This window comes from Aspergillus campestris, assembly GCF_002847485.1.
Source record: "Aspergillus campestris IBT 28561 chromosome Unknown P168scaffold_13, whole genome shotgun sequence".
Lineage (NCBI taxonomy): Eukaryota > Fungi > Ascomycota > Eurotiomycetes > Eurotiales > Aspergillaceae > Aspergillus > Aspergillus campestris.
The window spans coordinates 704,712-731,513 of NW_020194348.1; the positions used below are offsets into that span (position 1 = coordinate 704,712).

Sequence of the window (26,802 nt, forward strand, 5' to 3'; positions counted from 1 at the left end):
TGATCTTACCACTGTCAGCGATCAAAGCAAAGGCGGAGACCAGAGCCCTGGAATCCGATCTTGCATATACTCCGTAGGGGAAATCTGACGATAAGGTTGGACGATCCCTTATATACTCGGCTCTACGATCCCCCTAGCCAAATCTTAACCCATAAAAAATGAAGATATGTTCAAATGAAGAAGAAAAAAGTAAATTCATAGAAGCCGGATTTTTGGTTTCCTACAGTCCATGTCCCTTGGCGAAAACACCATGCCAAACCCGTAGACACGTAAAGGGGCATTGAATTTCATGGTTCTCTGATTCTTTTTTGTTTTAGGTTGAACTTCGCATTGTTTTCCTAATGCAAAGAGGTCAAGATTATATTCCCCTGACATCCTAGCTACCCACCAGACGCAATCCCAGAAACCGTTTATTCCTCAATGATGTTAGTTCGCTCAGACACGTACAGACCGTCCAGGAACTGAAATATATTGTTAGCGATTGTTGATGCCACTCGAATGCGGAGATCTCACCTTTCGGATATCCTTGTTACGGACTCGGCAGATCTGCTGGATATCGGCGGCGCTCTGGGAGACGTTCTCCAGGGAGTTACCGGAGAGCTGGAGCTCATCCTTAACGTTGGGGGAGGTGATGATCTCAACGCCGGGCTGAGCAGTCAGACGACGGACGTACTTCTCGCCCAGGAAGTTCCTATGAAGATTCATCCATCAGTAACCTCGAACATATAATAGGTCCACAACCACGCTTCCAAAAAAAAAAAAAAAAAAAAAACGTAATTTCCAGTGCCTCGTAACATGGTGCTTCCGGCTTACCTGATCTCAATCTCGGTAAGACCGGTCTCGGCGTTCTTCTCAAGGTTGACGTTGATGGGGAAATGCGCGTAGACGTAGCGCATCTTGTAGAGGAAGCCGCGGGTGACACCGATGATCAGGTTGTTGATGAGGGTGCGGACGGTACGCAGGGTGGCAACGCCCTTGCGAGCACCGTGGTGCAGCTCGATGGAGATGACATCCTTCTCGGGGCGGCCGAAGGTGACGGCGATGTGAGAAAGGTCCTTAACAAGCTTGCCTAAAGTCGAGGACAACCCATGTTAGTTACACGATGCCGAATAACGAGCCGAACAGACGATAGCCGGACACTCTTCGTTGTCCGTAGCCAAAAGTCATGCCCGGGGTTTGGAATTTTTTTCTTGTCCTCTAACAGAGGAAAAAAAAGGTAGACAGTGTTGCATACCTCGGGGGCCCTCGACGGTAACAATCCGCGAACGAATGTGAACGTTCACTAGAAGCAAAATTCGAATTAGCATGAAGTCCTGTCGAAGCATATTCAACATAGTCCATTGACAATGGCCTCTCCCCAATGCGCTCCCTGATTCCCCCCTCTTGTTCTGTTTTTTCCACCCAGCGCTCTCATTCCTTCGAGTAATCCATCCTGCAACAGGCGCGACGTCTTTGCACCGTATCACCCCGTTCCCAAACGCACATCACGTCGTCGCGCCGGATCACCACCAAATCGACCACCACGAGGCCACCATCTCAAAAGACCAGGAATTTAAATCGGATGAAAGCTCACCATTGTCGGGGATGGGCAGCCGTTCCTCGGAGTGAATGTACCGCATCTTGACTGCGTGGGCTGTGGATTGTCCGAGGGGAAGATTGTCGATGTCGTCGTGCGGTCGGTCGTTCAAAGGGAACGAAATTCGTCAAAAGCCAGTCTTGTCTGTTCCGCTCCGGTGGTGGAGCGAAACCCGCCGGTTGTGCGTCGCTTAGCGACGGATTGGGTTAGCGTTATCCGCCTAGGGTTGACACCGATTGGGTTTAGCGTCGTTGGTTCGGAGTATGGTTTGTTTTATTATGAGATGACATTGACTTATACTACAGAGTTACAGATAGGGAAGACTCTTGGATTTATTCTATTGAGCCGATCGAATATTGCTTCTCGAGAAAGGAGGTGTCTGTCCCCTCCAGGCTTGCTATGCCTCTTCCTCGAATGTCTTGGCACCAGTGTTGGACCACGTGACTTATTCTTGGAGTCAAGATATGTTCGATAAGATATGCATGAGGCATATGGGGAAAGAAACAAAAAGGAAGAGAAGAAGAAGACGAACGAAAATATCGGTCCTTCATGTATATCCAACTAATCGTGCTTATCTACCCAACCCCTCAGGTATAATATATACACAAACAAAGCTCAACTACCTAGAATCGAAAGAAATGAAAACGCCGACTATCCATAGGGGTAAGTAAGTTTCGAAGGGAGCCTACGACTCCAACTGTCTTTGAGAGGTCAAGGCCCTGCTTCGTGTCGAGTGACCTCCTGAATCCACTTCCCACCCAAGTCCTTCAGCGTGGTTACCAACTCGTCGCTCTCGTCGAGCGCAGTCACATCGTCGCCGCCTCCGATGCTCTTCCCGTTGACCAGCACATTAGGCACAGTGCGACGACCGGTCTTTTCAGCCACAATAGTCTGCAGCTGTGGTCCTAGCGGGTGTTTGTCAAGCTCCACCACGAACGGCGCAGGCACAATCGAATATCTGTTCAGGAGAAGGAATTTGGCGCGTGCGCTAAACGGACAATAGGATTTGGAAAAGATGATAACTGCGTAGATTGCATTGTTAGCGGTCTAGAATAGTAATGCGACGGGGACGTGACGTACTGGGTGCTCGCTTCAGAATAGAATTGAGCTCGGTCTTCGCGTCGCCCTCAGGCGCGTCGTCCGTCTTGGGAGTATCGTCCGCCTGAGGAGTCTTGTGGTCCGCCTGAGTCTTGTCATCCGCCTGAGGATTACTAGGCGATTCCGATCCTTGCTGTACCGGGTCGTCCCTGTTCTTGGGAACAGTTATCTTCGTCCTCCCCGCGATGGAGATCTCCTCGGTATCATCCGGGTTCTTAGGCGTAGCAGGTCTCATCGTATCGTCATCGATCGGCGGCGGCTTTTCAGCGGGCTTTCTGTGCGCCGGTCGCTGTTTCGCTGCCGTCTTCTCCAACTCCGCCGCCTCCTTTTGCGCCTCGATGGCGGCTACAGTGGATTTGTAAAACTTCTGGTTCTGCTCCTGGTGACTGTCTCTCTGAGAGTGGGAATCACATTAGACGGCCGGTTTCAACGACGTATTTAAATGAGGGGGCCGGCTCACCGAGTAATACAGCGCGATCACGATCAACGTAAAGACGACGACGGCCAGCAGCCTCATGCGCCGTTGGGACAGCATGATGAACGGGTATTTGCCGAGGACGGTGTATAGTGGTCAGATTTCCTAGAGATTCAGACAAAACGGTTAGAGTGCGTCATCCCTCCTTATATACCATGCACGCTTGGGCCCAAAAGACAATACCTACCTGGTTGTTTCACGCATCGAAGTCGCAGCCTCGTGGGGTCGACAGATCATCGGCGCAGGCGGAACACCAATCACAACCGGACATGGGATTGCGCAGATGCGAAAACAGGATGGAAACAAAGAATTATAATATATATATAGATAGATAGATCGACAACTATCGTGATGCCTCAGCGGTACTCCCGCTTTTGAAGGTTGGGAGAGATTGAATCATTGATTGAATGATGGTCGCGCGTGGGGGTGGACACTGGACAACCCCGGGGAGCCAATGATCCTAAAAGGAGCGGCCCGCGTGTGCGCGCCTAGCTCGGCCAGGAGGTTTGCTCCGTAATTGGTTACGCCATGGATTTATTTACTCCTGCCAAGGTCAACTATGGAGATGGGATGCAGTGATACCCACCTACTTAATCAAAGGAATACAACTTCGGCTACTGAGTATTCTTCCTCAGTTTGATCATGCCGGACAAATTTAACTACTCTAGTCCCAAGAGAGATATGAAAAAAATCTTGATTATGGGTTATACTAAACAAATGATGCTCTAATCGGGTATTGCTAAAATGAAATGACACTAATAACGCGGGAGTTGTCATGGTTCAATGCAGGATTTAGCCCAGGGACCACATGTTTTGCTTGGAGCCACCGTCCATAGCATCGAATCCATGCCAGACTTCCCCAGAAAGAAAGAAAAAGAGAAAGAATCCGCAGAACCAGCAGCGGTGGAGCGCAGCGTCTGCGCAGCCTGCCATTCTGTATCGAGTCCAAGGTTATGCGGTTGTCCCTATGTTTGAATCATAAGGCCGGGTCGCATCCCGGTGGTCCCTCGGCGTCTGCCCTGGACGACAATCATCCAATCTTCCCACTCCTTGGCAATTTCCATCATCACATTGCCCATCACAGACGCAGACGCCATCAATCCGTGGCCCTCGTCCTCGAGAACCCGGACCTCACAGCGTCGCATGGTTTGGCCAAGCCATCTGACGTTGTCCACCGGGACGCGGGTATCCCTGCTCCCGTGGTGGATGACAACGTTTCGTGTGATGTCCACGTAGCGGAACCCAATCGGCTGGTGACGTTCCAGGCACACGAGCAAGTCAACTGCCGGGTTGGCATTGCTAGTGGCCAATTCCCAGATCTTGTGCGTCAGGCGATTGTCATAATCGGATTGGCGCTCACGCTCGTCGGAGACGTCTGCATTCTGGCCGAAGGCGTCACCTTCCTTGTCGCGGGCCTCGCTGGGTATATTTGGGGTTCGGACGTTTTGTAGGGCCTGGAGGTCGGCGCCCTGTTGATGGATCTTCGACTGGAGTTTCTGGGGTCCATTGACTTCGGGAGCCGCCGAGGCAGAGGCATCTTTCGCAGTCCCTTTGCGCTTTGAACGCCGGGGTGATTTGGGAAGACTGGTCGTTATACTTGCGCTCGTCGCGCTCATGAAGCTGGAATTGGCTACCTTTAAGAAAGAGGTCGGTAGCGCACGGAGAATTCGCTGAGAGTATGGCACGGCATTGGTAGGGGCGGGAGATTTCTGCGAGCCAATGCTCGACAGCTGCGACGGAGGGATCCAAGGCGCAAGGAGATGGATACGGCCGCGGATATGCTGTGGGATCCTCAAAGCCGTTGCCAACGCGTAGATGGCACCAGCAGAGTGCGCCAAGATCGAAAATTTAGTTACTTTGAGGTAGTTACATACAATAGCAACATCGTCTGTCCCCGTTAGTCAATTCGGAGGATGGACCAAAGAGAAGGTGGGAGAAGAAGAAAGAAAACAGGGTTCTTACCTGGCCAACTGAGAGGGTTCCCCGACTCATCCACACAAGGCCCACTTTCACCAACTCCGGGGCGATCCAAAGTGATCATTCGAAGCTTGAGGGAACGCGCCAGTTCGTCGTAAAAGGCCATCAAATATCTGGTTAATCCCATTCCAAGGCAGCACAGAACTACGTGCCCCCTAGGATCTCCCACCTCGGAGAATGCGATTGTACGGCCCGTCGTGGGATGGGGGACACGTTGAGTCAGTTTGGGAGATTGTATGTAGTCGAACACCAAGTGGTCGATGGAATCGGCGCTCGACGGACGATAATCCCCAGCCACACTCTGGCCGGCGGGAGTCGGTCCAGACGGCGAGCGCCTGTGGTTTCGTGGAGGTGTAGACGACTCCACGGACTGTCGGGCGCGAATCATACTAGCCTGGTCGCATTTATCAAAGGACCCCCTCGTCGCAAACGGCACGTTGGTTGGTTTCGAGACAAGTGGGGAGCTAGTTCTCGTCATGGATCTGCATTTACCAGTCATGACTGCTGGCGCTGGAGCGCTCTCGTCGAATGTGTATGAACGATTCCGTCGCGCCTCGGCTGGACCGACGCCAGCACCAAGACCGCCGGGGTTTTGCGGCGGTCGAACCGGTTTCGGAGACGGGAGGTGCTTTGCGGTGATTTCAGGACTATCGTCCATTTCCAGCTCAGTCTTGATTTTCTGCTGTTGATTTTTCAGTTCTTGGATCCTCTTCGTCACCTGTTCGGCTTCGCTTCCGACGCCAGCTATTCCGCTATCGACTTTGGCCTCCCGGTTGCTGCCTGCGGACGGCAGTCGACCATGACGGGAACCTTTGCGTTGCCTGGAGCCGGAGGAAAAGCTGTGCCGCAGCGACGATTCACGTGCGGGGATGGCTGCCCTCCCACTGCCCACGCCCCCGGGGGTGCTTGGCGCACTGTCGCATAAGCTCTGGAACGAAGAACGCTCTCTGTTAGGTGAGCTAGGGGGAGGCTGCCGCGATGATTCCGTGGAGTAAGTCTGCCGTCCTTCCTCTGCCACGTTCGCCATGGAGTGCATGGAGCGCAAACTCGCGCGATTCCGCGGGATGTTCTGCCTCAGGCTATCGTTGTAGCTATTCGACTTCCGTGGTTTCTCCGCCTCTTTATCTTTGCCGCCGCACAAGAATTCACGCGATGGCTTTTTGAACAAGCCCAGCGGGGTTTTCAAGCTTTTCCTAGATCCTGTCGAGGCGATACTAGCGGCGGTGGATGCGCGATGGCCTGGCTCCGTTGAGATCATGCCAAACGCGGTGTCTTCATAGCCCGCCTTGAACGAGGTGTAGGAACCCCTGGACGTCGGCCTTCCCGGGGACGGGGGCGCGGAGAAGGCTGATTTGAATCTGGGCGATTTGGGCGACTTGGGAGACTTCGGAGGGGGCGGCGCCCGGGCCATGCGAATGATAGGGGCAGCCGCAGCATCGTCGGGGTGCAGAAACGGACTATGCGGGAAGTCGACCGCCACTGGGGTCGTGGTGTAGGTCACGCCAAATCCATGCTCGCTCGGTGGCCGTTGTTGGTCGGGAATGGAATGTGGTTCGGGAGGGATATAGATGGGGGTTGTGGGGTCGGTTTCCGAATCAATGCGCGGGCCACTGTCGAAATGCGATTGGAGAGGGGCAGAGATGGTCGACAGCGAAGAGATCAACGAGGATATCACTTCGGGGGAGCCCTGGTCGGTCACCGGACTGATCGAGGGTTTTCGGGACGGGTTGCCCTTGCGACGACGCGACAGGAGGGCGGAAGATGCCTGGAAAGGGGCATCGAGCCTAGACGCCGACGAACTCTCCGCGTAATCCATGGGGTAAAACCCTTGACAAGGGTGGGATGCTCAAGCCCTGTCGCGAAAGCTGGCGCTCCGGCCGGAATCCAATTAATCACAGACAGTATGCGCAGGCGCTTTTACTGGACATTTGCATGGTCCAGTCCAGTCAGGATTGGGGGGGGGGGCGAGCGGAAATCGGGAGGTTGCAGGGCCGTTCGTCCTTGAGTGGTGGTTAATCTATAGAGGGTCGAGGGGGCTTCCTGCATGTGCCAATTAAGGAAAGCAAAATATTGAAACCAGGATCCAATCCTGTTGAGCCCCTTGCGATATGGAACGGGACTCCCTTGCAGGTAATATCTTCACTGAAGAAAGGAACGAGGGGGGCAGGGAGAGAAAAAGAGGGTGGTCCGTGTAGGAAGGGATCGCGCATTTGGAGGGACTAAAAGAGCGTAACGAAAAGAGGGAAAAAATTGATTGAATAAAATAGGATAAAACCAAACGGATAAAATCGAAAAAGGAAAAGGAACAACAGAAAAGGAGGGTTCTAATCCAAGATCGGCCGACTCAGTCAAACAGAGATAGTTAGTAGGACTATAGAGTGAGGGGCAAGGAGGAGAGACTAAATAACCTCCAGAAGCCCTTGAATCCGATAATTCAATGGGAAAAGAGAGCGAAAAGAAAGACAATCTAACAGGATACATAAAAGGAAGAGAGAATCACATAAATCAATATTATATCTAACCTGCTGCGTTGAAACTACCGAGGTTTAGTTGGTCTCCAATTATCCTCTATCCACATCTGTACAGCCGTCTTATACGCGATCCACCTGGGATATATATATTCATATTGGACTCTTCCAACCAGGGAGACCTGGATGCCAGTGGAATGGAAAGAAGAAGGAAAATACTCCGTAGAAGAGAGAGAGAGAGAGAAAAAAAAAAAAAAAAAAAAAAAACCGAAAAAGGTTCAAAAGGGGCCAGTCATTGCTTGATATGTAGGTCAGATATGGGTCACGGTGGGCTTCCCTGCCTTAGTGTCTGGCGGTTCTCTGCATTTGCATCCACTCATCGATCTCAGACCCAAAGTCTGACAAGAACTTCCCTCCGCACGGTTCGCAGATCCAAATCCCAAGGACTCAGGTTGAATTAATCTTACTCACGGCACGGACACATCCAAGCTTCCGATGCCAATTTCCACCAGGGATATGGTGAAACCAGTCTGCCTTTGATGCCTTTCGAAGGCAAGGTTCGTTTGGTTTGGGTCGAAAGTAGGTCATCACGGATGAGGTGACTATCCCATGACTGTATATCACCAATCTGCTGGGAAAAGGGAGTGGCAAGAGTTGACCCAAGGATGTCTTGTGATCAATTGATACATTGCTCGCTCAGAGCATTGAAGTGTGTACAAACTACACCAGATGGACTCGACAACTGATATTACCCAGATAGGTAACAGACTCGAAACCACAAATGGTATTATGGTAGAGGGACAGAATCCGATTCCACGCCGACCCACCCGCTCTATCTAAAACTCGGAAAGTTGGAATACCGACTACAATTCGATCGGTAGGGCGTAGACTGATGGACCCATTGTCCAATGAGCGCTCTCAGGTAGGGCTTTGTTTCTTCGATATCTCCGTGTTTCAAAGAATTCTGGGCCATACACGTAAGTGGCATGGGGCATGTATGATTACGTGGATGGGTCATATCTGAAGACCACGAGTTCAGTCTCTGAGAGGTTACCCAATCGTGAAAACTCAAAGTTGAAGTTTATGAAGAAGCGAAAGGGTATATATAAGTGTAAGCATTGTCCTTTTCTTTCGTCCTTGGGTGACATTGTTGTCAAGAAGGAGCATTAATATACGGCGGGATCCCACCAGAATGCAAATATAAGTCTTGCTGGCACGATGTATATCTCTGTAAGACCTGAATATAGCCATGTGCTACCAACACTTCATCAGTAGGAAGCCGCCAGAAATATAAAGATGGACAAGTCTCGAACGGCATTCCGACCGTCTGAGGGATCCACTGATACCAGTCTTGGCGTGTTTGGTGATAGCAGCATGGAAGCTAAACTAAGGATAATCGCCCAACCACCACGATCGATCTGTCTTCAACTAATTTGGGTGTGTGACTTGGCAACCAAGCACCTTCAACACCACCGCTGAATCTTCAGGAATTGCCCCGCGCACCCCAGGAAGCCTACTGCCTTTGATATTACCAATTACAGCCCTTTCATAACGTGTCTCGACCGGCTTCCGTCACCCTGCGGTGACTTCGGAGCTAATACGTCCCCCCGATCGATACCTAGGTATGCGGTGACTTGCTACCCCCCACCAAGGAACATTGGTCCGCTATGGACGCATATCCCGAGGACTATGTCGTCCACAATCTCCCTTTCATTCTCCTTTCGGGTCTCGACGCCGGTTCCGATGGGGACCAGCACTCCGACTATCCTCTTCTCCACAGGGGAGACCCCACGATCGATTCGGACTTCCCGCCCTTGACCGGACCGACCGCGGAACAATTGCGACAGGCCTTTTTGGAGGAGGACGCATCTCGAGCCCCATGGGAACGACGGAATGAGAAACGGGCGCCGTCGGCGGGGGTGGGATATAAGATCAAGAGTGTTGGACGGGTACGTGGTGTTGCATACATAGGTCTCCCAAACACATTGCCCCTCACCCTTCATGCCCTCAACATCTTGTTCGTTGGTCGTGATAGGTATCGGGGAAGGCCGACGTCCCTTTTCTTAGCCACCATTTGGCTTTGACTGTCCAGAATGCGATCCCTGGCGTGGACTCGAGTGCTAACGCCTGGATAGTCCTACAGACTCCCCCCGCGCAAAGCTGACCCGCCCCCTGTATCGCCCCCGACGAGCCCCAATGCTAGCCCCGACAATGGTGGTGGCCATGGACCACACTTTGTCCTCCACTCGCCAATCTCCCCGTTGACTCCCAGCTCCCCGACCTTCCCAGATGGGCTTCTCACCCCGCTTTGGGTCACGAAACACCAGGGCCTTGTTCCTGCTGTGGTGATCAATTTCTTTCCGTTCTGCCAGGATCCGAATATGAATTCGTTGCGAGACAATCAACTGAAGATCGAGATCAATGGGTTGAAGAAGCAATGGTCTTCGTCCGGGTACAAGACGCGGTTCCTTGTCGTCCTCTTGTCGGAAGAAAACAGCGGTGCCGTCGTCGAGGAAGCCGAGGAGCGGATAGCGAGTATACGGAGGGCAACAAACTTGGACCAGAAGTCTATCTTCCTTCTGCCGGCCGATGCCACCCCGACGGAGCTGAAGGAATTTGTGACGTCTCTCGAGTCCCTATTGCAACCAGTGGTGATGGACTATTACCGAGATCTGTCAAAACACGCTAGACGGAAACGAAACCGAAGCGCCATCCCACCCCCAACAGCGCCGCCGACAAGCGGAACGTCGCAAACGTTGTCACTCCAAGGGTGGAACGTCCGGTACGAGTTCAAGCTAGGTGTATTTGCCGAATTCCGCCAGGAGACAGATGCCGCCCTGAGGAATTATGAAAGCGCATACGAGACTTTGTTTGGCCAGGAGGTTTTCGAAAACATACCCGGGTGGAGTCCAAGGTTCAACGATGCGCGCCTGCTGGCCGACTCTCTGGCCCTAAGAATCATTCGCTGTTTGCTCCGCTGTGGCCAACCCGCCGCAGCGGTACGGTCGTGGAACAACCACCGCAGACACTCGCAAGGCGTAATCAATCGACGAGGGAAAGGAACCAATAACTATGGGTGGGAGGCTTGGGAGGCTCGATGGTCAATGGTGATGGCACAGCTCATCCACCAGGCCGAGATCTCTTACTTTAGACTTGGTCCATCTCAGGACCAGTCCAGCGAACAGTACTCGATCTACGTACCACGCGAGAAAGCCCAACCCCAGCATGGCATAATATCGCCCTGGGAGCATCTACACCACGAAGGATACTGGCTATGCCGGTCGGCGAAGCACACCATGTACAGACGGGAGCTTGCCGAGAAGATCCCGGTCGAAGATCGGATACCGCCGGGGCAGTCTCCAGCTTCCCAAATAGCGAGCAAATCCTACCTCTACGACACATATCTGGTGCCAGAGACCCACATCGAGGCACCCCAGGCAGGCGCAACTGGATTTGATCACTCGCCGTTGATATTGGATGCTTTGAAGGCAGCGTTGGAGGAGTTTTTAAAGCGTGGCCAGGTGCGGAAGACGGAAATGATCAGCTTGGAGATTGCGGAAGAATACATGCGTGCTGGTTCATGGGTCGAAGCATACGATATCCTGCGGCCTTTATGGCCGACCCTAACATGGCGACGCTCAGGCTGGTGGCAGCTGATGGAAAAGTTCGGCTGGGCCCTCCGAGAATGCGCATTCAGAGTGCATGATAGCGGAACAATCCTGCAGGTGGACTGGGAATTACTCAACCGAGGTACGTATCATCCATGTGTTGGTACATGTGTACCTCATTCCACCAGACGCACATCTCGCTTCGCTTGCTTTCTCTCCTTTCTCCCTGGCAACACAACCACCAACATCATGTACCGAGTTTGGCTGACGATATTTAGCTTTCCATGAAAAGCCTGATTGGCAGTATGATATCCACAAGAGTCTTGGGGATCTTCCATCGGTAAAGCCGAAGCCATCCATTGTCCTCAACGCAAACGATGTCATTCCAAGCGGTAGGCACCCTCGATCCAACTCTTTGCCCCTGGAGATAATTGGCTAATACACCTTACTAGTCACCGCATCATTTGTGTTTTCAAAGTCCGAAGGAAATGTTGGCGAGCCTCTACAGGGCCAGCTCACCGTCACTTCTCATACCCAAGCGTCTTCTAAACCCATTCGATTCTCCGAGGTTAAAGTCGTCTTTGAGGGGTGCCTTCGCCCCATCAAACTCCAGTCGGATCAGAATACAGAAGCCGACACAGCGACCCCCTGCACAATTTCTTCACCCACATTGCGGGATTCTAGCACCACGCATGACGGGCCTTTACAATCACCCACCAGTTGGTTAACGCCATTAGTGGGAATGGCAGATCTAAGCATTGGTCCATCTCAAACGAAAGTGTTCGACCTTCGGTGCATCCCCCGAGAAGCTGGGGACTGCAGTGTTGCATCCGTCACTTTATCCATTGAGGAAGATAAATTTGATCTTGCGTGTGCGATCACTGATCTCGCCCTGAGTGAATCCTACTGGTGGCAGCAGACCTCCAAAGGTCCAAGTCGACGAAGGGTGGGCCAGGAGCGTGAGATTGATCGGTGCAAAGTAAACCCTAAACCGCCTAAGATCCAAATCACGACGCCGAATTTGAAGGCCACTTACTATACCAACGAACGGGTTGTGCTGAAAATCGGCATCTACAACGAAGAGGAGGAGGCCGCCAATGTTCAAGCCGAGGCAAGATTATTTGGTCCCCCTGAGTCTGCGGCTAAAATCACCTGGCTTGATGAGGAGCCGTCCTCGGAGAGCGAGGATTCGGAGAAGAGAACCCTATCCGATAGCCTCTCGCACCTTGTTCAGCGGCCCATTGGCGTCATGGAGCGCTCGACCCAACGGGAATTGGCGGTTGTACTTGGCGACACCGACGATGCATCGGACCATGAGCTTGAAATATCGGCGGTGTACAACCTTGTATCCGATGTACAGACACCTGTCATTGCGACTACACGTGTCAAGTTGAGCATCATCCGACCCTTTGAAGCCAATTATGACTTCCTCCCCCGCATCCACCCGCAGCCGTGGCCGGACTTTTTCACTGCGAGTGAGGATCCGAAGTCGGGATCGGACCCCGCTGGTCTACAGCAACGGTGGTGTCTCAATTCGAAAGTGGTCTCTTTTGCCCTAGAGCCCCTGGTTATCGAGAAGATGACGTTGGTGTTACTTGGTGTGGGTGGCGGTGCCGTCTGTGATATTGGGCCTGAGGCGCTTGTCAGCCCGGAGGCATCGGAGATCCAACCGGAGGAGCTTCGGGAGTCGAATTTTCAGATGGACCTTCACAAGACAATCCTAGGCGACCGCCGAGCGACCGCAGTGAGTCTGCAATTGGAAATCCAGTGGCGTCGTAGTCAAACTGGCGGCACTAGTGATGCCGCGGATTCGTCAGACGACCAGGTTACGGCGACTTCTACCCTGGCAGTCCCTCGGTTTGTCGTCCCAGTGGGCGAGCCTCGTGTGCTCGCTTCGTCGACCGCCTCTAAGAACCTTCCTGGACTGATCCACCTGGACTACACTCTCGAAAACCCATCCATGCATTTCCTCACCTTCAACCTTGCCATGGAGGCCAACGAGAATTTTGCCTTCAGTGGACCGAAGACCGTGGTCGTGCAGCTGGTCCCACTCAGCAGACACACCGTCCGATACAATCTGCTGGCGTCCAAGAGAGGGTTGTGGATCCAACCGCAGCTCCTCGTCATGGATACCTACTTCAACAAAACGCTGAGGGTCCTCCCTACGGAAGATATGCAGTCCGACAAGAAGGGACCCATGGTGTGGGTTGACGCTGATGACTAGATAGAAGATCTATGCACCTAATTAATTGCAAGGACTACTCATACTCATCATATATACGCGACGTAGAGTACTGGTCCATCGACAGTAGTCTGCCCGTCCAATGCCCGCATCATCACGTGACAGACCTTATCACAGTGGCCCAAAGAGGACTAGTCGGACTCCGATCGCCGCCCGCAGCTCCTCGTTCCGTTAAGCGGAGAGACAATCAACTGAGTAACTCTACGGCGTTCATGCTGCGTTGCGCAGATTCATTCCCTCTCTTTCTCTCGTTTCCACCTGCGTGTTCTTCCCTTGTCCCTACACACTCTTCATCTTATGTGGACAAGCCTATGATCCGAATCTCCAACCTGATTAAATGACTTACCGCTGAAATCAAGAGAAATCAAATTGCCCCCGGAAAATAAACCTTTGCGGCCATCATCTTGTCCTCCATCGAACCACTATACCAACTTCCAATTGCCCATCCCATCGGCCACTATACCCCACATCTATCTTAGCTGGTGCTGTTCCAATTTCAATCATGGCGGCGCAGGCAGCCTTGATAGCCGACACGATTGTCGGCATGAAACGGGCTCTCCGAAAAGAGAATGACTGTATGTCTTGTCTACCCTTACCTTACGCTCTACTCGCGTCTGTCGTTGCGTCTGTCGAGCATGCGTCCTTACATTTACTTCTCTTATCAGATTCGGGACCCGATGACCCTATCACGCAACCGACGAATCGGGGCAATAAAATGCGAGCCAATGCAAAATATGTGCGGGAAGGGGCTCTTGGTTACATACATCCGGAAGAGCTTTTTAAACAGGTAATCTTTTCCTTTCCTTTCTGTTCCCTCGCCTCATTTCATTTTCCCATTTCTTTTGACAAGATCACTGTCTGCGCTGGGCATGAACACGCTGGTTGAAATGAGCGCTAACGGCAATATTTGCACTGCAGAAAATCGAACATGCTGGCTACACTCGTTACATTCTCCAACCCAATCCTGTACGATACGATTCTGAAGGTGATGAACTTGACGAGGATGATGAACATTCAGAGGCCGATGCGGCGGCTGCGGAGGAAAACCCGTTTTCTGAGATTGCGCTGGAAAGTGAGTGTTCCATTCCCCCGTTCCAACCTGTTCCGTTCCCCGACCTCCCTCACTTCTTTCCGGGGATTCATCTTCATGTGTGTATGCGCCTGGAACTCGGTGACTAATGGATTATGGCTTGCTACAGACTTCATGTGCCCTTTAAAACACCCATCAGAACTTCCCGTCCATCCTTCGCTATCCCACGCTTATAAATCCAAGGCCCTCTTCAACATGGCACAAGCAATAGAGGACAAACTTCGTCAGGAACGAGTGCTTTTATGGCGTGCCAGAAACCTTCATAGGCAATTCCTCGGCGATGAGCCGTGGATGCCCTGTGGCGCCGTGGAAACCGATCAAGACCGGCGGATCTTTGAGCCTCGGTGGCCACATATCGGGTCCACCTCACCAAGAAGTCAGTATGAACAAAACAGAGAAGCCTCCAAGTTGGTCACAGAAGGCCCGAATGCATCGGAAAACGGGATCCAGGAGACGAAGTCGGTTGCCGACTCTGAACGCGAACCTCGGCCGGCCCAACAAGAGGGGCGGCTAGCTGCGGAGAAAGATGTCAACATGACCGATGCCTCTAACGACAACACTGTACTCGCGAACCATGACACTGTAGAACTGGAGAAAGCCCCCAAGTCCGAAGAAGTCGATACCCCGGTGGCGGACCTTCTTTCGCACCGAGAAATTGGAGATTCGGCGCCACAAAACAGTGACACTATGATGGAGAATCCACACTTTGCGCAGGATAAGGTCCCAGAACCGGATCAGACTGTCGGCGGAGACGCAAAGGAGGAGGCCAATGGAGAACGTGGCGTGGAGAATGCGGGCGCCGAGCACCCGATCAGTGCGCAAGGGGACGAAATGGACCTGGACGGTGAGGCGCAGGATGGATCTCCCTTGGAACCCCCACGGCGCATGACGACTCGCGCACAAGCCAACGCCGTGAACCCGCATCAAGAGAACGGGTCACCGTCACCTTCGTCCGACACACTGAACAGCCTTCCAACACCCCATCCTCTCTTCCTCGTGCCGGACTCTATCCGACCCGACCCCAACTTCGGCCTCCCTCCCAACGAAGCTGAAGAAACCCGTCGACTGCTCTGGTCCTACGTGCAGAAACAAGAAGAGACCGTGCGCGGATTCGAACACATGCTGAACTCCCTCCTCCGCGCCTCGCGCATGAAGGAAGATGTCTACGAGTGGTGCAAAGCCGAAGGCCACGTGGGCGAGATGAGCGACGGAGAAGACTGGTACGACCGCGAGGCCCTGGGCCTCGGCGAAGACGAAGACCTCAAGAAGGGCGCAGACGAAGACGAGATCGAGACGGTCGAGGAAAGCCGGGCGGCCAACAAAAGAGGCAGACGACGGGCATGATGTGGTGGACAAGACATTATTTCAACTCTCCCTCTCTCTCTTGCTTTTTTTTTTCTTTTTCTTTTTTCTGTTGCCCGCCCATGTCTTTGTTCATATTTGAAGCCTATTTATTAGCTTTCTCACGTTTGGTCCACAGCGCAGCGCGGAGTTGGCGGTGTTTGGTTATATGTGCAGGCTTCTTGGATGTATGTAGTGGGAGTATGTATGTATTTTAGCTCGGCAGGTCCAATATATCTTTTTATCTACTTTTTCAGTATTGTTGTACAGAAGATATGTCCCACAAACCTGCGAAATTATAAAATAGAGGGAAAATAAAAGTCATCTTTGCATAAACGTCTTGAGTACGTAGCAGACAACAGTCAATGTTTCTTATGTATATTTCATGTTCATGTTTCACACCCAACACAATATGAATACCACTGGGCTATCAAGCCACGCAGACACACCTCCTTCTCCCTACTAATTCTTGTTGAATGTCAATCAATCAAAGGCTACCAGCTATTCTCATATCCTCTCCTCCCCTTTTCTTTACTAACCACCCTCTGTCCCAGTCTTCGGGTCGGATGACATCTGTCCATCAACCGAATGGGTCCGACGGATCACGTGGATGTTGAAAGTCCAGGTCTCCAGTGCCAAAAGGCGCTGCTTCTCATGCTCGCACAGACCACGTGTGGCCCCGAGCAGAGCGCAGAAGGGAAATCTGACCAATGTCGCTTACTGGGCCTTGCCGCCCCGCTTGGACTTTGCGCGTTCGCGCTCACGCTTGGCGTAGATTTCGGCGGTGAAGGGGCTGGGAGTGTCATTCGTATCAGCTATGAATGACAAATATATACATACATATATATATATGTATATATATCGCTGATCTCGTCGGAAGAGAATTGGTGCATAGGGCATAAAGCATAAAGCATGGGCATGGGCATGAGGAAACTTACTCCTCCCACTTCAGGGCGAACCAGTACAGGACAAAGACCCCAGCGGACAGAAGCACACCGGCGACCTTGCCCCTGTACAGAGCGACGCCCAAAAAGTTCAAGGTGCTTCCCCAGTACATGGGAGAACCGGTGACGTTGAAAGGAAACCCGGTAACCGGGGCATCCATCAAGATGCCAAAGTAGTCACCCAGGTAGGTGCCGGTGACGCCGAGGGCCCACATGCTGGAGAGTACGAGGACGGAGCCGACGGCGAACAGGGCGCCGCCTAGGATCGGTTGGTGCACAGGGTCATAGTAGGGTTGGTCTTCGAGGGCCAGTTGGTAGATATGGTCGCGAACGATGCCCAGAGTGAAGATGGTGAATGCGAGGAAGTAGCATCCGTAGTAAGGGTTGTTACCGAAGATACGAGTCAGGAAGTGATTCCGATATTCTACAAGACGATACCGTCGGTTCCTGGTATGAGCCTTCTTATATTGAATCGCCATTGACCGGGTAAAGGGCGGTCATCCGGAGGCTTTTTGGTGCGTTGGGAAATGAGATAGAGTGGAGACCAACCGGTGCGGGCAACAATGCTAGAAGCCCCGCTCGCGGGGGGACGGTTAGCCAGGGACTTGTCAGGACAGATATACTGGTTCCAAAAGAGTTTCGAACCCATTACTTACTTCCAGAAGATGGGATTGAATGCAATCGACAGCACACATACTGCAGAAAAAGGAAGAGAGAGGATTAGTGGAAGTCCAAGATTCACATGCGGGGAAAAGATATGGGTAATTAAATCAGATCAGAAAATGACGATGGAAATGTGTACATTTCAAAGATGGCTGTGACAGATCCACAAAATCCGTAATAGTGGCCATGGCTGGAGAGGACGAAGGGAAGATGTCGAGGAGGTGGAAGAGGAGAAGGAAGTGAGGTTGAAGAGAGAAAGAGGAAGAGAGAGAAGGAAAAACAACAACAAAACAGGTGAAGACACTAAGAGAGAATCCGGCATGACGTCTTCCTCTTCTCCACCGGCAGAAAACGAGTATCATACAGTACAGGACTGTGTTTATTGCTCTGTTTATTACAAGCCGTTAATTACAGCCGTGTTGTATACCTTTCAGTACCGTCATTACTACCCCAATGCGGCTCACCGCCCGCATCCCCAGACGATCCTCCCCTCTCCAGCTTCCCATCTTGGTATCTCGACATAAACTAACCCACTCGCCTATCTCTTCTCCTCTCACCTCTAACCTAGCTCAGGTCGGATCTTCGTCTGCATGGACCTGCTGTCAGAAAGGGAAAAAATATAAATCACATCATGTGTTTCTTGGTGCTCCCCTTGACCACTGTTATATGCCACTTGGAATCTCATTGATGGTCATGGACCCGTCCGTCTTCCCCACACTGCGAATGCCCCGGGGAGAATGGCCTTGAAACGTCGCGATCTCGTCCTCCTGGGCACTGGTGCTTTCATCTCGTGGGGCTTGGCCGTCAGCTGGCTCCCCATCCTTCGATATCTCGGCTGGGCCCTCGTTCTCGGAGTGTCGCTCTCTTCCGCGACGTTCCTGGCGGTGGTCGTCTTCAGTATCCGCTCGGCGAACGACCATGGCCCCGGTTTCCCTCGTCCAAAGAACCTCCCTATCGCGTTCGTCGCCCCCAGTCGGTGGCCTGATGAGGCTCGCGGGGTGGTGGAACGTGCCTCGTACAACCCCTCTTCGCTCTATCCGCAATCCTTTGTTGTATCGGAAGGTATTGATGAACTGCTGATGCTGGTCACCCGCGACTTCATCTCTACTTGGTATCGGAGCATCAGTCCGAATCCCGTCTTTGTGAATGAGGTGGATCGCGTGATCCGGACGGCTGTCGGCAATCTTCGCGACCGAATCCTCACCGAGGACCTCATCTCTCTCATCGTGTCTCGTATCTTCCCCATCGTGACGACGCACCTCAATGAGTTTGACATCGCGGAGCGCTCCGTCCGGGGCCGCAATCTCACCCGAAATGTGACCGAGTCTGAAGAGCTGGATCTGGCCATCGCCGCCAAATACCGCGATGGTCGCTTGCACCCGGCCGCAGCTCTCTCCTTGTCCGACCCGCGACTCGTCGAGCAGGAATACCTCCGGAAGATGTCAATGGGCCTGCTGCCCCAGTTGTTCCCGGAGAGCGTGCTGAACAGTCGCATCGTCTCTGTGCTGATCAGAGAGATCGTGTCCTGCGCCGTACTTTTCCCGATCGTGTCCCTGCTCTCGGACCCGGATACTTGGAATCAGTTGATGGAAGCTTACGGCCGAACCGCCCTCCAAGATCGCAAAACGGTGCGGAAGCTTCGAGCAGCCCTGGATCAGCACACCTCGCCAGTCCCCAGGTCGAAACGCGGCAGCTATTTCCCTCATCTCGCACCGAATGATTCAGAAAGAGCCTTTGAACGGTTTGTACGCGCGATCCGGCGCTGTAGCAACCTGTCCGACGCTAGACGCTTCCGCGCCCTCGTTGCGAGTCAGCTAAAACGGGAGACAATGGTGGAGGGACAGGACCCGACGTACCTGCGACGGCTCGAAACCGGAAAGAGGGTTTTGGATCAAAAAGTGACGAAGCTCTCCGCACCGAGTGGCGATCATGCGTCGCACGCTTCGGCGGTCGTGTCCCACTTCCGTCGTACGAACTCTTCCCCACCCCACGAAGGCTCATTGGTGGACGTCATGCACGACACCGCTGGCCTCTCCTACTTCATGGAATTTATGGATCGCCAGAAGCTCATGTCCCTGGTCCAGTTCTGGATCGTGGTCGATGGTTTCCGCAACCCTCTGGAAGATGACTTTGGCGATGAGGCCTCTCCGAGTGCCATCACCTGGACGGAAACGGACCGCAACGACATAGCCCTCATAAGCGAAACCTATCTCTCACAGGCAGAACTCAAGGTCTCGGAGGAATCCCGCCGAACAGTGCGGGCATTTCTCAGCGCAGGGAGCCGAGCCACGTCGGACCAGTATCGCAAGGCTCGTACCGTGGTCTTGACCACCCAGTCTGCAGTACTGGAGGAGCTCCAGGGAGTCTACTATCCCAAATTCAAACAGTCAGACCTATACTATAAATACCTCGCGTCCGACCATGTGTCCTATTCGTCATCACTTCCATCCGCAGCCTCCCAGGATGGGCCCCCAGTTCCCACGGAGGTGCCTGAAAGACGGCCGCTACCTCCCTTGATGAGTCGCACGCGCTCGCAACCCGTCACCAAATCTAAGGACCTGCGGCGCGCGGCGGTCTCGTCAAGTGATGTACGGAGCATGGGCAATCTCCTTGACGACGATGAATCGCCTCGACGCTCTTTCGATTCAGATCGATCCGGTCCCTTGTTCGATGACGACTATGATGCTGAACCCCTGGCGGCGTCAACACAGAGTCTCGATCGAGACTTGCAGAGTAGCGAAAACGACCCGAATCAGAACCAAATCATCGAGAACATGGAGGCTGCATTGAACGACATCATCGTCAACGTCCCGAAAAACGGGAGAATCGAAGACTTGAAAGGGGGGGACAGCAATGCACCCACGTCCCCAGGCAATGAACGCAATCCCACGTCTGCACGCAGCTCAGGGGAGTCGGCCCGCGTTGGCGCTCGCATGGACGATAAGTCCAAGCCGAGTATCGCCTCGCTAGGGTTGGTCGATCACCAATCGCGTCTTGGTGTATTCGACGACGATCTCTTCGCAGACCAGCAGAAGTTCATCGAGGATGAATACGAAGAACCCGTCGGTATCGGCGACAGGGACCCGGCTGACGAAGTACACGAAGCGGCCCCTGGCGACCTTGGCTTGACGGAGGCCGTAGAAGCACTTAATGTGGAGATCGAAAAGCTTGGATCCCAGGATGCGGTAGTGGACACGCTGACTCGAAAGGCGGAGCTCACGAACAATACAGCGGAACTGAGGATTCTCCGGAAGTCAAAGGCCAGCATCCAGCGGGAAATCCATCGCAAAGAAATGCAACGCCAGCAGTACATTATCCAGGAGAGTGACAACAGCTTGTACGGACGGTCGTCTATTCGAATCCAATCCATCGTGGTGGGCAAGGAGGAGGACGGCCGGGAGTTTGCCATGTGTACGTGACTTCCCCCTGAATCTTCGATTTACGGCCGACTAATTTTCTCCCTTTAGATGTGGTTGAAGTGCACCGAGACGCTGGAGAGCAGATGCCCGCTGCCTCCTGGGCGGTAGCCCGCCGGTACAGCGAGTTCCACGAACTCCACCAAAAGCTGCGCATGCGATATCCGTCCGTCCGTCACCTCGAATTTCCCCGCCGGCGGGTAGTGATGAAACTGCAGAAGGAGTTCCTCCAGAAACGACGACAGGGGCTAGAAGCCTACGTACAAAAGCTACTGCTTCTACCCGAAGTATGCCGGAGTCGTGATCTCCGTGCTTTCCTCTCCCAACGGGCCATCATCCCACGCGACGAGACAGCCCCTCGCGAAGGCGACACCAAAGATCTCGTAACCCGAATCTACAACTCCGTCGCAGACGGCATGGACGACTTTCTCGGCAACTTCGGTGTCCTCGATCAGCTCTCCACGGCGGGACAAAATCTCATATCCGCCGCCACTAGCCACCAAAACCCCATCCCCACCGCAACCACAACCACAACCACCACCGTCCCTTCCACCTCGGGCTTCACCACCGAAGACGCCGTCACAGCCGCCGAAGCCGAAGCAGAGCTCAGCGCCTTCGAAGACCGCGAACTCGAACCCTTCATCAAACCCATCTGCGACCTCTTCCTCGAAACCTTCGACCTCAACAAAGGCAACAACTGGCTCCGCGGCCGCGCCGTAGTTGTCGTCCTCCACCAACTCCTAGGCGGCACCATCGAGCGCAAAGTCCGCGACGGCGCCCGCCTCCTCATCCAAGACGACTCCCTCCTCCGCTACATCTCCCTCGCAAAAGACACCCTCTGGCCAGACGGCCTGCTGCGGGAGAATAAGACCCGCAGTGTCTCCGAGCGTCTCAAGAGCCGCACGGAAGCGAGCCTCGTGCTGGCGACGCTTGTGCCGGAGATGGCGGGGAATGTTGTTGGACGGGCGAATGCGCAGGGCGCTGCGAGGAGGATCTTCGCGACGTTGAATAACCGCCGGTTGAATACGCATTTGGTGTTTACGATCTTGGATGAGATTGTGTTGGTTTTGTTTGGGGAGGGGGGGAGGGGGAGGTTGTGATTATTAGTTGATGGGGGTGTTCGAGTGGTCTGTGACTGGAGATTTTTGAACTATGGGGGCGGGGGCACGGGGCCATGTATGAATTATGTGAATTATGTAGTCAACACGCCCGCTTGATCTGAATAGTGTAGAATTCTGTACAGGACAATCCCTTGCATTTATTGCCTACCTCTTTGTTGATAGGTTCGATGGAACTATATTGGCCCCAGAGTATCTACATGCTTGATACTAGGTACGGTTACCATATTGGAATGTGGTTTCTTGAATGCTGGGTACATATTAGAGTGAGTGGAAATACACCTGGAAGATAGAGTCCACCACTGACAAGTGAACCTCCAGGATACTAGTGGGATAAACCAGGAACAGATGACTGCAGAAGAGCCTGCGTTCTGTTCGAACCGGCCAGAAGGTGGTAGAACTGAAAAGAACAGAAAAACTCCGGAGAAGAAATGACAGGCAAGACGAAAACAACACCAGCATCCGCTCCATGCTATGCTTCCCCTGACGTAAGGCCGTAGCCAGGTAGGAAAGGCATAGTCAGGCGTATGAATAAAGTAATGACAGCTTGAAAGCGATAGTCCGATATCTCGGATGCCAGTGAGAGGAAGCGCTGCTTCTATGCGTCACTCTTCTTCTTCTTGGACTTCTTGCTGCTCGTCTGCTGAGGCGGACCTTGCTTGGTCTGATGAACGATCAGGCTTGTCCAGGACTCATCCTTGTCCCACTCGAAACCAGCGAGGTAGGGCTTTTCCATTTCGTCATCGGCCTGTTGGAAGCGTGTTAGTGATGATCAATTAGAAGACAACGGGCTATGGGCTAAGGCATACCTTCTTCTTGTATTGCTTGTAGATCGCGTCCAGCGCGTCTTTGACGGTGACACCTTTCATGTTACGAGCCACTACGGACAGCCCTAACGGGAAGTGCAGGTCGATCTTCTTGACTGGCGGGTTGACAAGATACAGTTTGAGAATGTCCCTGTCCTCAATTGTGCTGGGAGATGTGTTGAGCTTCCTGGAATTGGGCCGTCAGTAGGTGCCTTCAACCCATTGAGAAGGTGAGCTTACCATCCTGTCTTTTGTGTCTCGATCGGCAAGGTCAACTCGATCTTCTTCTCTTCTACAAGCCAGACTCGCATTAGTAGGGATTCGCTGGCCAAGAAGAATGGACTAACCTAAGTCCTTGATGTTCCAGATACCCCCCGCGGCAGCCGAAGAGGTACGTCGATGAGACTTCTTTTCTACCTTGTCTGGGGCTTTTTCGTCCTTGGGGGATATCGACAAGCCAGCGATGGCGGAATCGACTTTTGTGAGTTCAGCAGACATGGTTGGATGAGTTGATGGGTCTGCGTTCAAGATGTGAGTACTACAGCAACTAGGAGATGAATGATAGACCGAGATAGAACCAGAAAGAGATAGATAGATGGAAGGATAGAGGAAAGGGGTTGATGTCAGAGAGCTAGGTGAGAGATAGATAGGTAGATGGTGATGAAGACAATACAGGACAGGAGATGGTAGATGAAGCTTACTGGTTTAGACAGTGATGGATAGCAAGTGGTGGTACGAATGGAGATGGATTCAGAAGTAGAGAAGTGAAATGAAGATGAAGAGAATGATGAAGAGGAAGAGAAGAGAGGAGAGAAGAAGAAGAAAAAGAAGAAGAAGAAGAAGAAGAAGAGGAGGAGGAGGAGGAGGAGAAGAGAGGAGGGGAAGGGGGTGGGCAGGTGACCTGGTCTGAATGGGACAACCAGTCCATCCATCAATGGTTCAATAATCATTCCATGCGCGGTACCACCTCTGCTTCCTTACCTACTATCATCACTCTACCACTGTCACTGTCTATTGTTACCACTAGATCTGCTACATCTCTGAGGTTTACTAACTAGGTATTTAGATTTGCTCAAGAATCAAGTCATCTGTCTACTATATTGATTGAATCCATCTCCATCAACCCATAAAAGTATACAGTTCAACACCTCCTGATGTTCATATAGGACAAACGTACCTAGGGCGGGGTTGAGACCTCATGCATGGACCATTTTGTTGATTGGACAAGGCCAGACTGCGATCATCCAACCGATGTAATACTTCCGGAAAGGACGCATTGGGTGATCCGCCTTGTCTCACTGGAGAGGCACCGTGATGGAGGGTAGGTAGGGTGGGATCTCCGCATTCACATCACATCGAATTGACAAGTTGACATCACCAAATGTTTCAACCCCATGTCACTTCTCCAGCTACAGGTCTACATCGGAGGAAGCTCATTAGTCCAGACCAAGATGGGTTTAGTCTGAGAGGCAAACATTCCATCCGGGACAGCCGGATGGGGAACCGAACCGATCACACGAGAAGATTGACGTCGAAGGAGGTGCTTCCTGTTGGCACTAGGAGAAGTACAATGGGGAACTTGCTTCTAGGCGGCCCACTCAGTGGCACTCACTAACGCTGCACCCCGCATTCCCACCCGGATCCACCTTGGGGCTTCCGTCTCTGGATCAGATCATACCAACCTCTACCCAGCATGGTTGCTATGACGGAGTATTTAACATGTTGAGAACCCTAATAAATTGCTTTCAAGCTATCTGGTTCCGGTCAATCTTATACTCTCCTTCTTTTCCTTTTTGATTGAAGGATTGTGTTAGATAGAACGATAGTGATGATATCATAGCCCTGGATGGAATTCCTCCCACTGATTGGCGTGCAAAGGCATCATCTCACGTGCCCCTCCCTCCTTGCACCTATGTATGTCCACACGTGACTGGGGAACACGTCATGTCTGTCATGCCATACATGAGATGCTTGTGCGATCCCTGCTCTCTCCTATCAGACCATGTCATGTCCGCTCTCCTGCAATCGACCCTCCCGTGTGAGGAACCCCTCAAAATGGCCTGTTCGTGGTGTGATACTATGTGTAGAGAATTATTAACCGACCATGGTCAAAGGGGTTGATGGATGGAGGATGGCCTTTTTTATTTATTTTATCAGTAGTTATGTATTATTCATTTATATCTGTTCATAACCCTTCATAGCCAAGATCACTTCTTTATAGACAAAACACTCTGTATGGAATCGATAAGCAGACCTCGAGACAGGCACTGATGGAGATGATGGTGTTTGTCTGGTTTGTCTGGTTTGCAAGCGGTGAGGGTTGATGCCTGAATCCTAAGGGTTTCAGAGCCAAGATAGGATAGAGAGTTCATAATAAATGTGCTAAAATGTGCTGAGGCTCCAAGTGGTGCCTGCATTTCTCGAGCCGCGTGCCTTTCTCTCGCTGTCGCTGGGAATCCCTTCACTTCTCGCGTCTCTCGTTCTGTCCGAGCGAGTGTTCCCTTCAATCCAATCATTCCCCTTTCGTATTTCGCTTCCTCTTTCCCCCTTCCTTCTCCCCTACCAGTTGCCTTTTTCCCGCCTCATTTTTTCCTCTCGGATTCGCCCTGAATCCCACCTTATCATATCCCTCCCGGCTGTTGCGTCTTCTAGCCAACCACCGTCACAGATAGCCCAAGAGCTTCCATTTCAATGTCCGGTCTCTTCGGCTCCGTCGGCGCCGCGTCCACGACAGCCGGTCAGACGAACACCACCGGCGACATCTCCAAAGATGTCGCCCTCAACACGCCTCCCGATGATAGCATCTCCGACCTCCGATTCTCCCCCGCCAGTGATCATCTCGCCGTCGCCTCGTGGGATAAGAAAGTTCGCATCTATGAAATCAACGACCAAGGTCAGAGTGAAGGGAAGGCGCTGTTCGAGCATGAGGCTCCTGTCCTCAACTGCTGTTGGTCTCCGGTGAGTTCATCCCCCATAATGTGATGCGCTGTCCACCTTTCAGTCAGTCGCCTTGCTCCGGCTTGACCCGGGTTGCTGATCGTCTCGCTCTCTAGGATGGCACGAAAGTGGTAGGAGTTGGCGCCGACAAGGCCGCCCGCATGCTCGACCTCGGCGCCGGCGCGACCGCGCCCGTGCAGGTTGCCGCTCACGATGCCCCCATCAGATGCTGCGACATGATCCCCAACCCGGCCGGAAACAGCCCCCTTCTCATCACCGGCTCGTGGGACAAGACGGTCAAGTACTGGGATCTGCGACAGTCGACCCCCATCGCGACGGTAGAATGCCAGGAGCGCGTGTACACCATGGACGTGAAGAATAAGTTGTTAGTGGTCGGAACCGCGGACCGGTACATCAACATCATCAACCTCGATAACCCGACCAAATTCTACAAGACCATGCAGTCCCCCCTCAAGTGGCAGACGCGGGTAGTCAGCTGCTTCGCTGACGCCACGGGCTTTGCCGTCGGCAGCATCGAGGGCCGCTGTGCGATCCAATACGTCGAGGAGAAAGACTCCAGCTCGAACTTCAGCTTCAAATGCCACCGCGAGACCCCGCAAACCAACGCGACATCAACAACATCTACTCCGTCAACGCCATCTCCTTCCACCCCGTCCACGGCACCTTCAGCACATCCGGCAGCGACGGCACCTTCCACTTCTGGGACAAGGACGCGAAGCACCGTCTGAAGGGTTACCCCTCCGTCGGGGACACCATCTCCGCCACCGCCTTCAACCGCACTGGCAGCATTTTCGCCTACGCCGTGAGCTACGACTGGAGCAAGGGCTACTCCGCCAACACCCCGCAACTGCCCAACAAGGTGATGCTCCACCCCGTGGCCCAGGAGGAAGTGAAGCCCCGACCAGGCACCCGAAAGAGGTAGATTACACCAAGCAGATGGGGGAAATTCAAAACACTGGCGCAGAAATGGACGGTATGGGCTTTGTGACGGGGGAAGCTTTTCACCCAATTCAACACGAATT

The 26,802-nt window shown here is 52.8% G+C and overlaps 10 protein-coding genes across 10 annotated transcripts; 4 read left to right on the forward strand and 6 right to left on the reverse strand.

The window, feature by feature from the left end:
• Window positions 1-182: 182 nt before the first annotated feature.
• Window positions 183-1,657, reverse strand: P168DRAFT_293305 (60S ribosomal protein uL6). Its single transcript, XM_024837786.1, has 5 exons — window positions 1,574-1,657; window positions 1,235-1,282; window positions 814-1,069; window positions 514-691; window positions 183-461 (listed from the first exon to the last, which is right to left on the reverse strand). The coding sequence occupies exons 1-5, from the start codon at window positions 1,617-1,619 to the stop codon at window positions 411-413; spliced, it is 579 nt and encodes a 192-aa protein (XP_024689518.1). The 5' UTR covers window positions 1,620-1,657; the 3' UTR covers window positions 183-410.
• Window positions 1,658-2,135: 478 nt separating this feature from the next.
• P168DRAFT_307339 (glutaredoxin) lies at window positions 2,136-3,522 on the reverse strand. Its single transcript, XM_024839099.1, has 4 exons — window positions 3,337-3,522; window positions 3,135-3,254; window positions 2,657-3,068; window positions 2,136-2,598 (listed from the first exon to the last, which is right to left on the reverse strand). Exons 2-4 carry the CDS (start codon window positions 3,207-3,209, stop codon window positions 2,288-2,290), a joined length of 798 nt encoding a protein of 265 aa, XP_024689519.1. The 5' UTR covers window positions 3,210-3,254; window positions 3,337-3,522; the 3' UTR covers window positions 2,136-2,287.
• Window positions 3,523-3,868: 346 nt separating this feature from the next.
• Window positions 3,869-6,942, reverse strand: P168DRAFT_275530 (alpha/beta-hydrolase; the record flags this gene model as incomplete). Its single annotated transcript, XM_024835502.1, has 2 exons — window positions 3,869-5,037; window positions 5,112-6,942. The coding sequence occupies 2 exons, from the start codon at window positions 6,940-6,942 to the stop codon at window positions 4,115-4,117; spliced, it is 2,754 nt and encodes a 917-aa protein (XP_024689520.1). The 3' UTR covers window positions 3,869-4,114.
• A 1,997-nt stretch (window positions 6,943-8,939) lies between these two features.
• P168DRAFT_330219 (uncharacterized protein) lies at window positions 8,940-13,472 on the forward strand. Its single transcript, XM_024841557.1, has 4 exons — window positions 8,940-9,543; window positions 9,730-11,344; window positions 11,481-11,594; window positions 11,655-13,472. The coding sequence occupies exons 1-4, from the start codon at window positions 9,262-9,264 to the stop codon at window positions 13,424-13,426; spliced, it is 3,783 nt and encodes a 1,260-aa protein (XP_024689521.1). The 5' UTR covers window positions 8,940-9,261; the 3' UTR covers window positions 13,427-13,472.
• A 186-nt stretch (window positions 13,473-13,658) lies between these two features.
• On the forward strand, window positions 13,659-16,102 carry P168DRAFT_330220 (RXT2 domain-containing protein). Its single transcript, XM_024841558.1, has 4 exons — window positions 13,659-14,019; window positions 14,110-14,231; window positions 14,363-14,516; window positions 14,644-16,102. Exons 1-4 carry the CDS (start codon window positions 13,947-13,949, stop codon window positions 15,876-15,878), a joined length of 1,584 nt encoding a protein of 527 aa, XP_024689522.1. The 5' UTR covers window positions 13,659-13,946; the 3' UTR covers window positions 15,879-16,102.
• A 103-nt stretch (window positions 16,103-16,205) lies between these two features.
• On the reverse strand, window positions 16,206-17,704 carry P168DRAFT_293312 (bifunctional phosphatidyl-N-methylethanolamine N-methyltransferase/phosphatidyl-N-dimethylethanolamine N-methyltransferase). The gene is made up of 5 exons (XM_024837787.1): window positions 17,622-17,704; window positions 17,476-17,515; window positions 17,369-17,385; window positions 16,814-17,243; window positions 16,206-16,668 (listed from the first exon to the last, which is right to left on the reverse strand). The coding sequence occupies exons 1-5, from the start codon at window positions 17,668-17,670 to the stop codon at window positions 16,593-16,595; spliced, it is 612 nt and encodes a 203-aa protein (XP_024689523.1). The 5' UTR covers window positions 17,671-17,704; the 3' UTR covers window positions 16,206-16,592.
• Window positions 17,705-17,791: 87 nt separating this feature from the next.
• On the forward strand, window positions 17,792-21,998 carry rgsC (putative intermediate filament protein (Mdm1); the record flags this gene model as incomplete). Its single annotated transcript, XM_024839645.1, has 2 exons — window positions 17,792-20,893; window positions 20,950-21,998. The coding sequence occupies exons 1-2, from the start codon at window positions 18,220-18,222 to the stop codon at window positions 21,996-21,998; spliced, it is 3,723 nt and encodes a 1,240-aa protein (XP_024689524.1). The 5' UTR covers window positions 17,792-18,219.
• Window positions 21,999-22,224: 226 nt separating this feature from the next.
• P168DRAFT_293315 (uncharacterized protein) lies at window positions 22,225-23,369 on the reverse strand. Its single transcript, XM_024837788.1, has 4 exons — window positions 23,170-23,369; window positions 23,063-23,114; window positions 22,826-23,009; window positions 22,225-22,764 (listed from the first exon to the last, which is right to left on the reverse strand). The coding sequence occupies exons 1-4, from the start codon at window positions 23,318-23,320 to the stop codon at window positions 22,615-22,617; spliced, it is 537 nt and encodes a 178-aa protein (XP_024689525.1). The 5' UTR covers window positions 23,321-23,369; the 3' UTR covers window positions 22,225-22,614.
• A 31-nt stretch (window positions 23,370-23,400) lies between these two features.
• On the reverse strand, window positions 23,401-23,945 carry P168DRAFT_67267 (uncharacterized protein). The gene has a single exon (XM_024842094.1). It carries the CDS (start codon window positions 23,770-23,772, stop codon window positions 23,446-23,448), a length of 327 nt encoding a protein of 108 aa, XP_024689526.1. The 5' UTR covers window positions 23,773-23,945; the 3' UTR covers window positions 23,401-23,445.
• Window positions 23,946-25,513: 1,568 nt separating this feature from the next.
• Window positions 25,514-26,702, forward strand: sonA (putative nuclear pore complex protein (SonA); the record flags this gene model as incomplete). The annotated part of the gene is made up of 3 exons (XM_024840526.1): window positions 25,514-25,780; window positions 25,876-26,305; window positions 26,371-26,702. 3 exons carry the CDS (start codon window positions 25,514-25,516, stop codon window positions 26,700-26,702), a joined length of 1,029 nt encoding a protein of 342 aa, XP_024689527.1.
• Between the last annotated feature and the right edge of the window lie 100 nt (window positions 26,703-26,802).

Excerpts from the sequence above, each read along its gene's own strand:
- P168DRAFT_293305 (XM_024837786.1), bottom strand. The coding sequence starts at position 1,619 with ATGCGGTACATTCACTCCGAGGAACGGCTGCCCATCCCCGACAATG. Across the intron at positions 1,283-1,573 it reads GCTGCCCATCCCCGACAATG|TGAACGTTCACATTCGTTCG; the intron begins GTGAGCTTTCAT and ends TTTTGCTTCTAG. Across the intron at positions 462-513 it reads GTAACAAGGATATCCGAAAG|TTCCTGGACGGTCTGTACGT; the intron begins GTGAGATCTCCG and ends AATATATTTCAG.
- P168DRAFT_307339 (XM_024839099.1), bottom strand. The coding sequence starts at position 3,209 with ATGCTGTCCCAACGGCGCATGAGGCTGCTGGCCGTCGTCGTCTTTACG. Across the intron at positions 3,069-3,134 it reads TGATCGCGCTGTATTACTCG|AGAGACAGTCACCAGGAGCA; the intron begins GTGAGCCGGCCC and ends TCCCACTCTCAG. Across the intron at positions 2,599-2,656 it reads TATTCTGAAGCGAGCACCCA|TTATCATCTTTTCCAAATCC; the intron begins GTACGTCACGTC and ends CAATCTACGCAG.
- P168DRAFT_330219 (XM_024841557.1), top strand. The coding sequence starts at position 9,262 with ATGGACGCATATCCCGAGGACTATGTCGTCCACAATCTCCCTTTCATT. Across the intron at positions 9,544-9,729 it reads AGATCAAGAGTGTTGGACGG|TCCTACAGACTCCCCCCGCG; the intron begins GTACGTGGTGTT and ends ACGCCTGGATAG. Across the intron at positions 11,345-11,480 it reads CTGGGAATTACTCAACCGAG|CTTTCCATGAAAAGCCTGAT; the intron begins GTACGTATCATC and ends GACGATATTTAG.
- P168DRAFT_330220 (XM_024841558.1), top strand. The coding sequence starts at position 13,947 with ATGGCGGCGCAGGCAGCCTTGATAGCCGACACGATTGTCGGCATGAAA. Across the intron at positions 14,020-14,109 it reads TCTCCGAAAAGAGAATGACT|ATTCGGGACCCGATGACCCT; the intron begins GTATGTCTTGTC and ends TTCTCTTATCAG. Across the intron at positions 14,232-14,362 it reads CGGAAGAGCTTTTTAAACAG|AAAATCGAACATGCTGGCTA; the intron begins GTAATCTTTTCC and ends TTTGCACTGCAG.
- P168DRAFT_293312 (XM_024837787.1), bottom strand. The coding sequence starts at position 17,670 with ATGGCCACTATTACGGATTTTGTGGATCTGTCACAGCCATCTTTGAAA. Across the intron at positions 17,516-17,621 it reads GTCACAGCCATCTTTGAAAT|TATGTGTGCTGTCGATTGCA; the intron begins GTACACATTTCC and ends CTTTTTCTGCAG. Across the intron at positions 16,669-16,813 it reads TTCGCCCTGAAGTGGGAGGA|CCCCTTCACCGCCGAAATCT; the intron begins GTAAGTTTCCTC and ends TGACACTCCCAG.
- P168DRAFT_293315 (XM_024837788.1), bottom strand. The coding sequence starts at position 23,320 with ATGTCTGCTGAACTCACAAAAGTCGATTCCGCCATCGCTGGCTTGTCG. Across the intron at positions 23,010-23,062 it reads GAGACACAAAAGACAGGATG|GAAGCTCAACACATCTCCCA; the intron begins GTAAGCTCACCT and ends GCCCAATTCCAG. Across the intron at positions 22,765-22,825 it reads ACAAGCAATACAAGAAGAAG|GCCGATGACGAAATGGAAAA; the intron begins GTATGCCTTAGC and ends CGCTTCCAACAG.
- P168DRAFT_67267 (XM_024842094.1), bottom strand. The coding sequence starts at position 23,772 with ATGATTATTGAACCATTGATGGATGGACTGGTTGTCCCATTCAGACCA.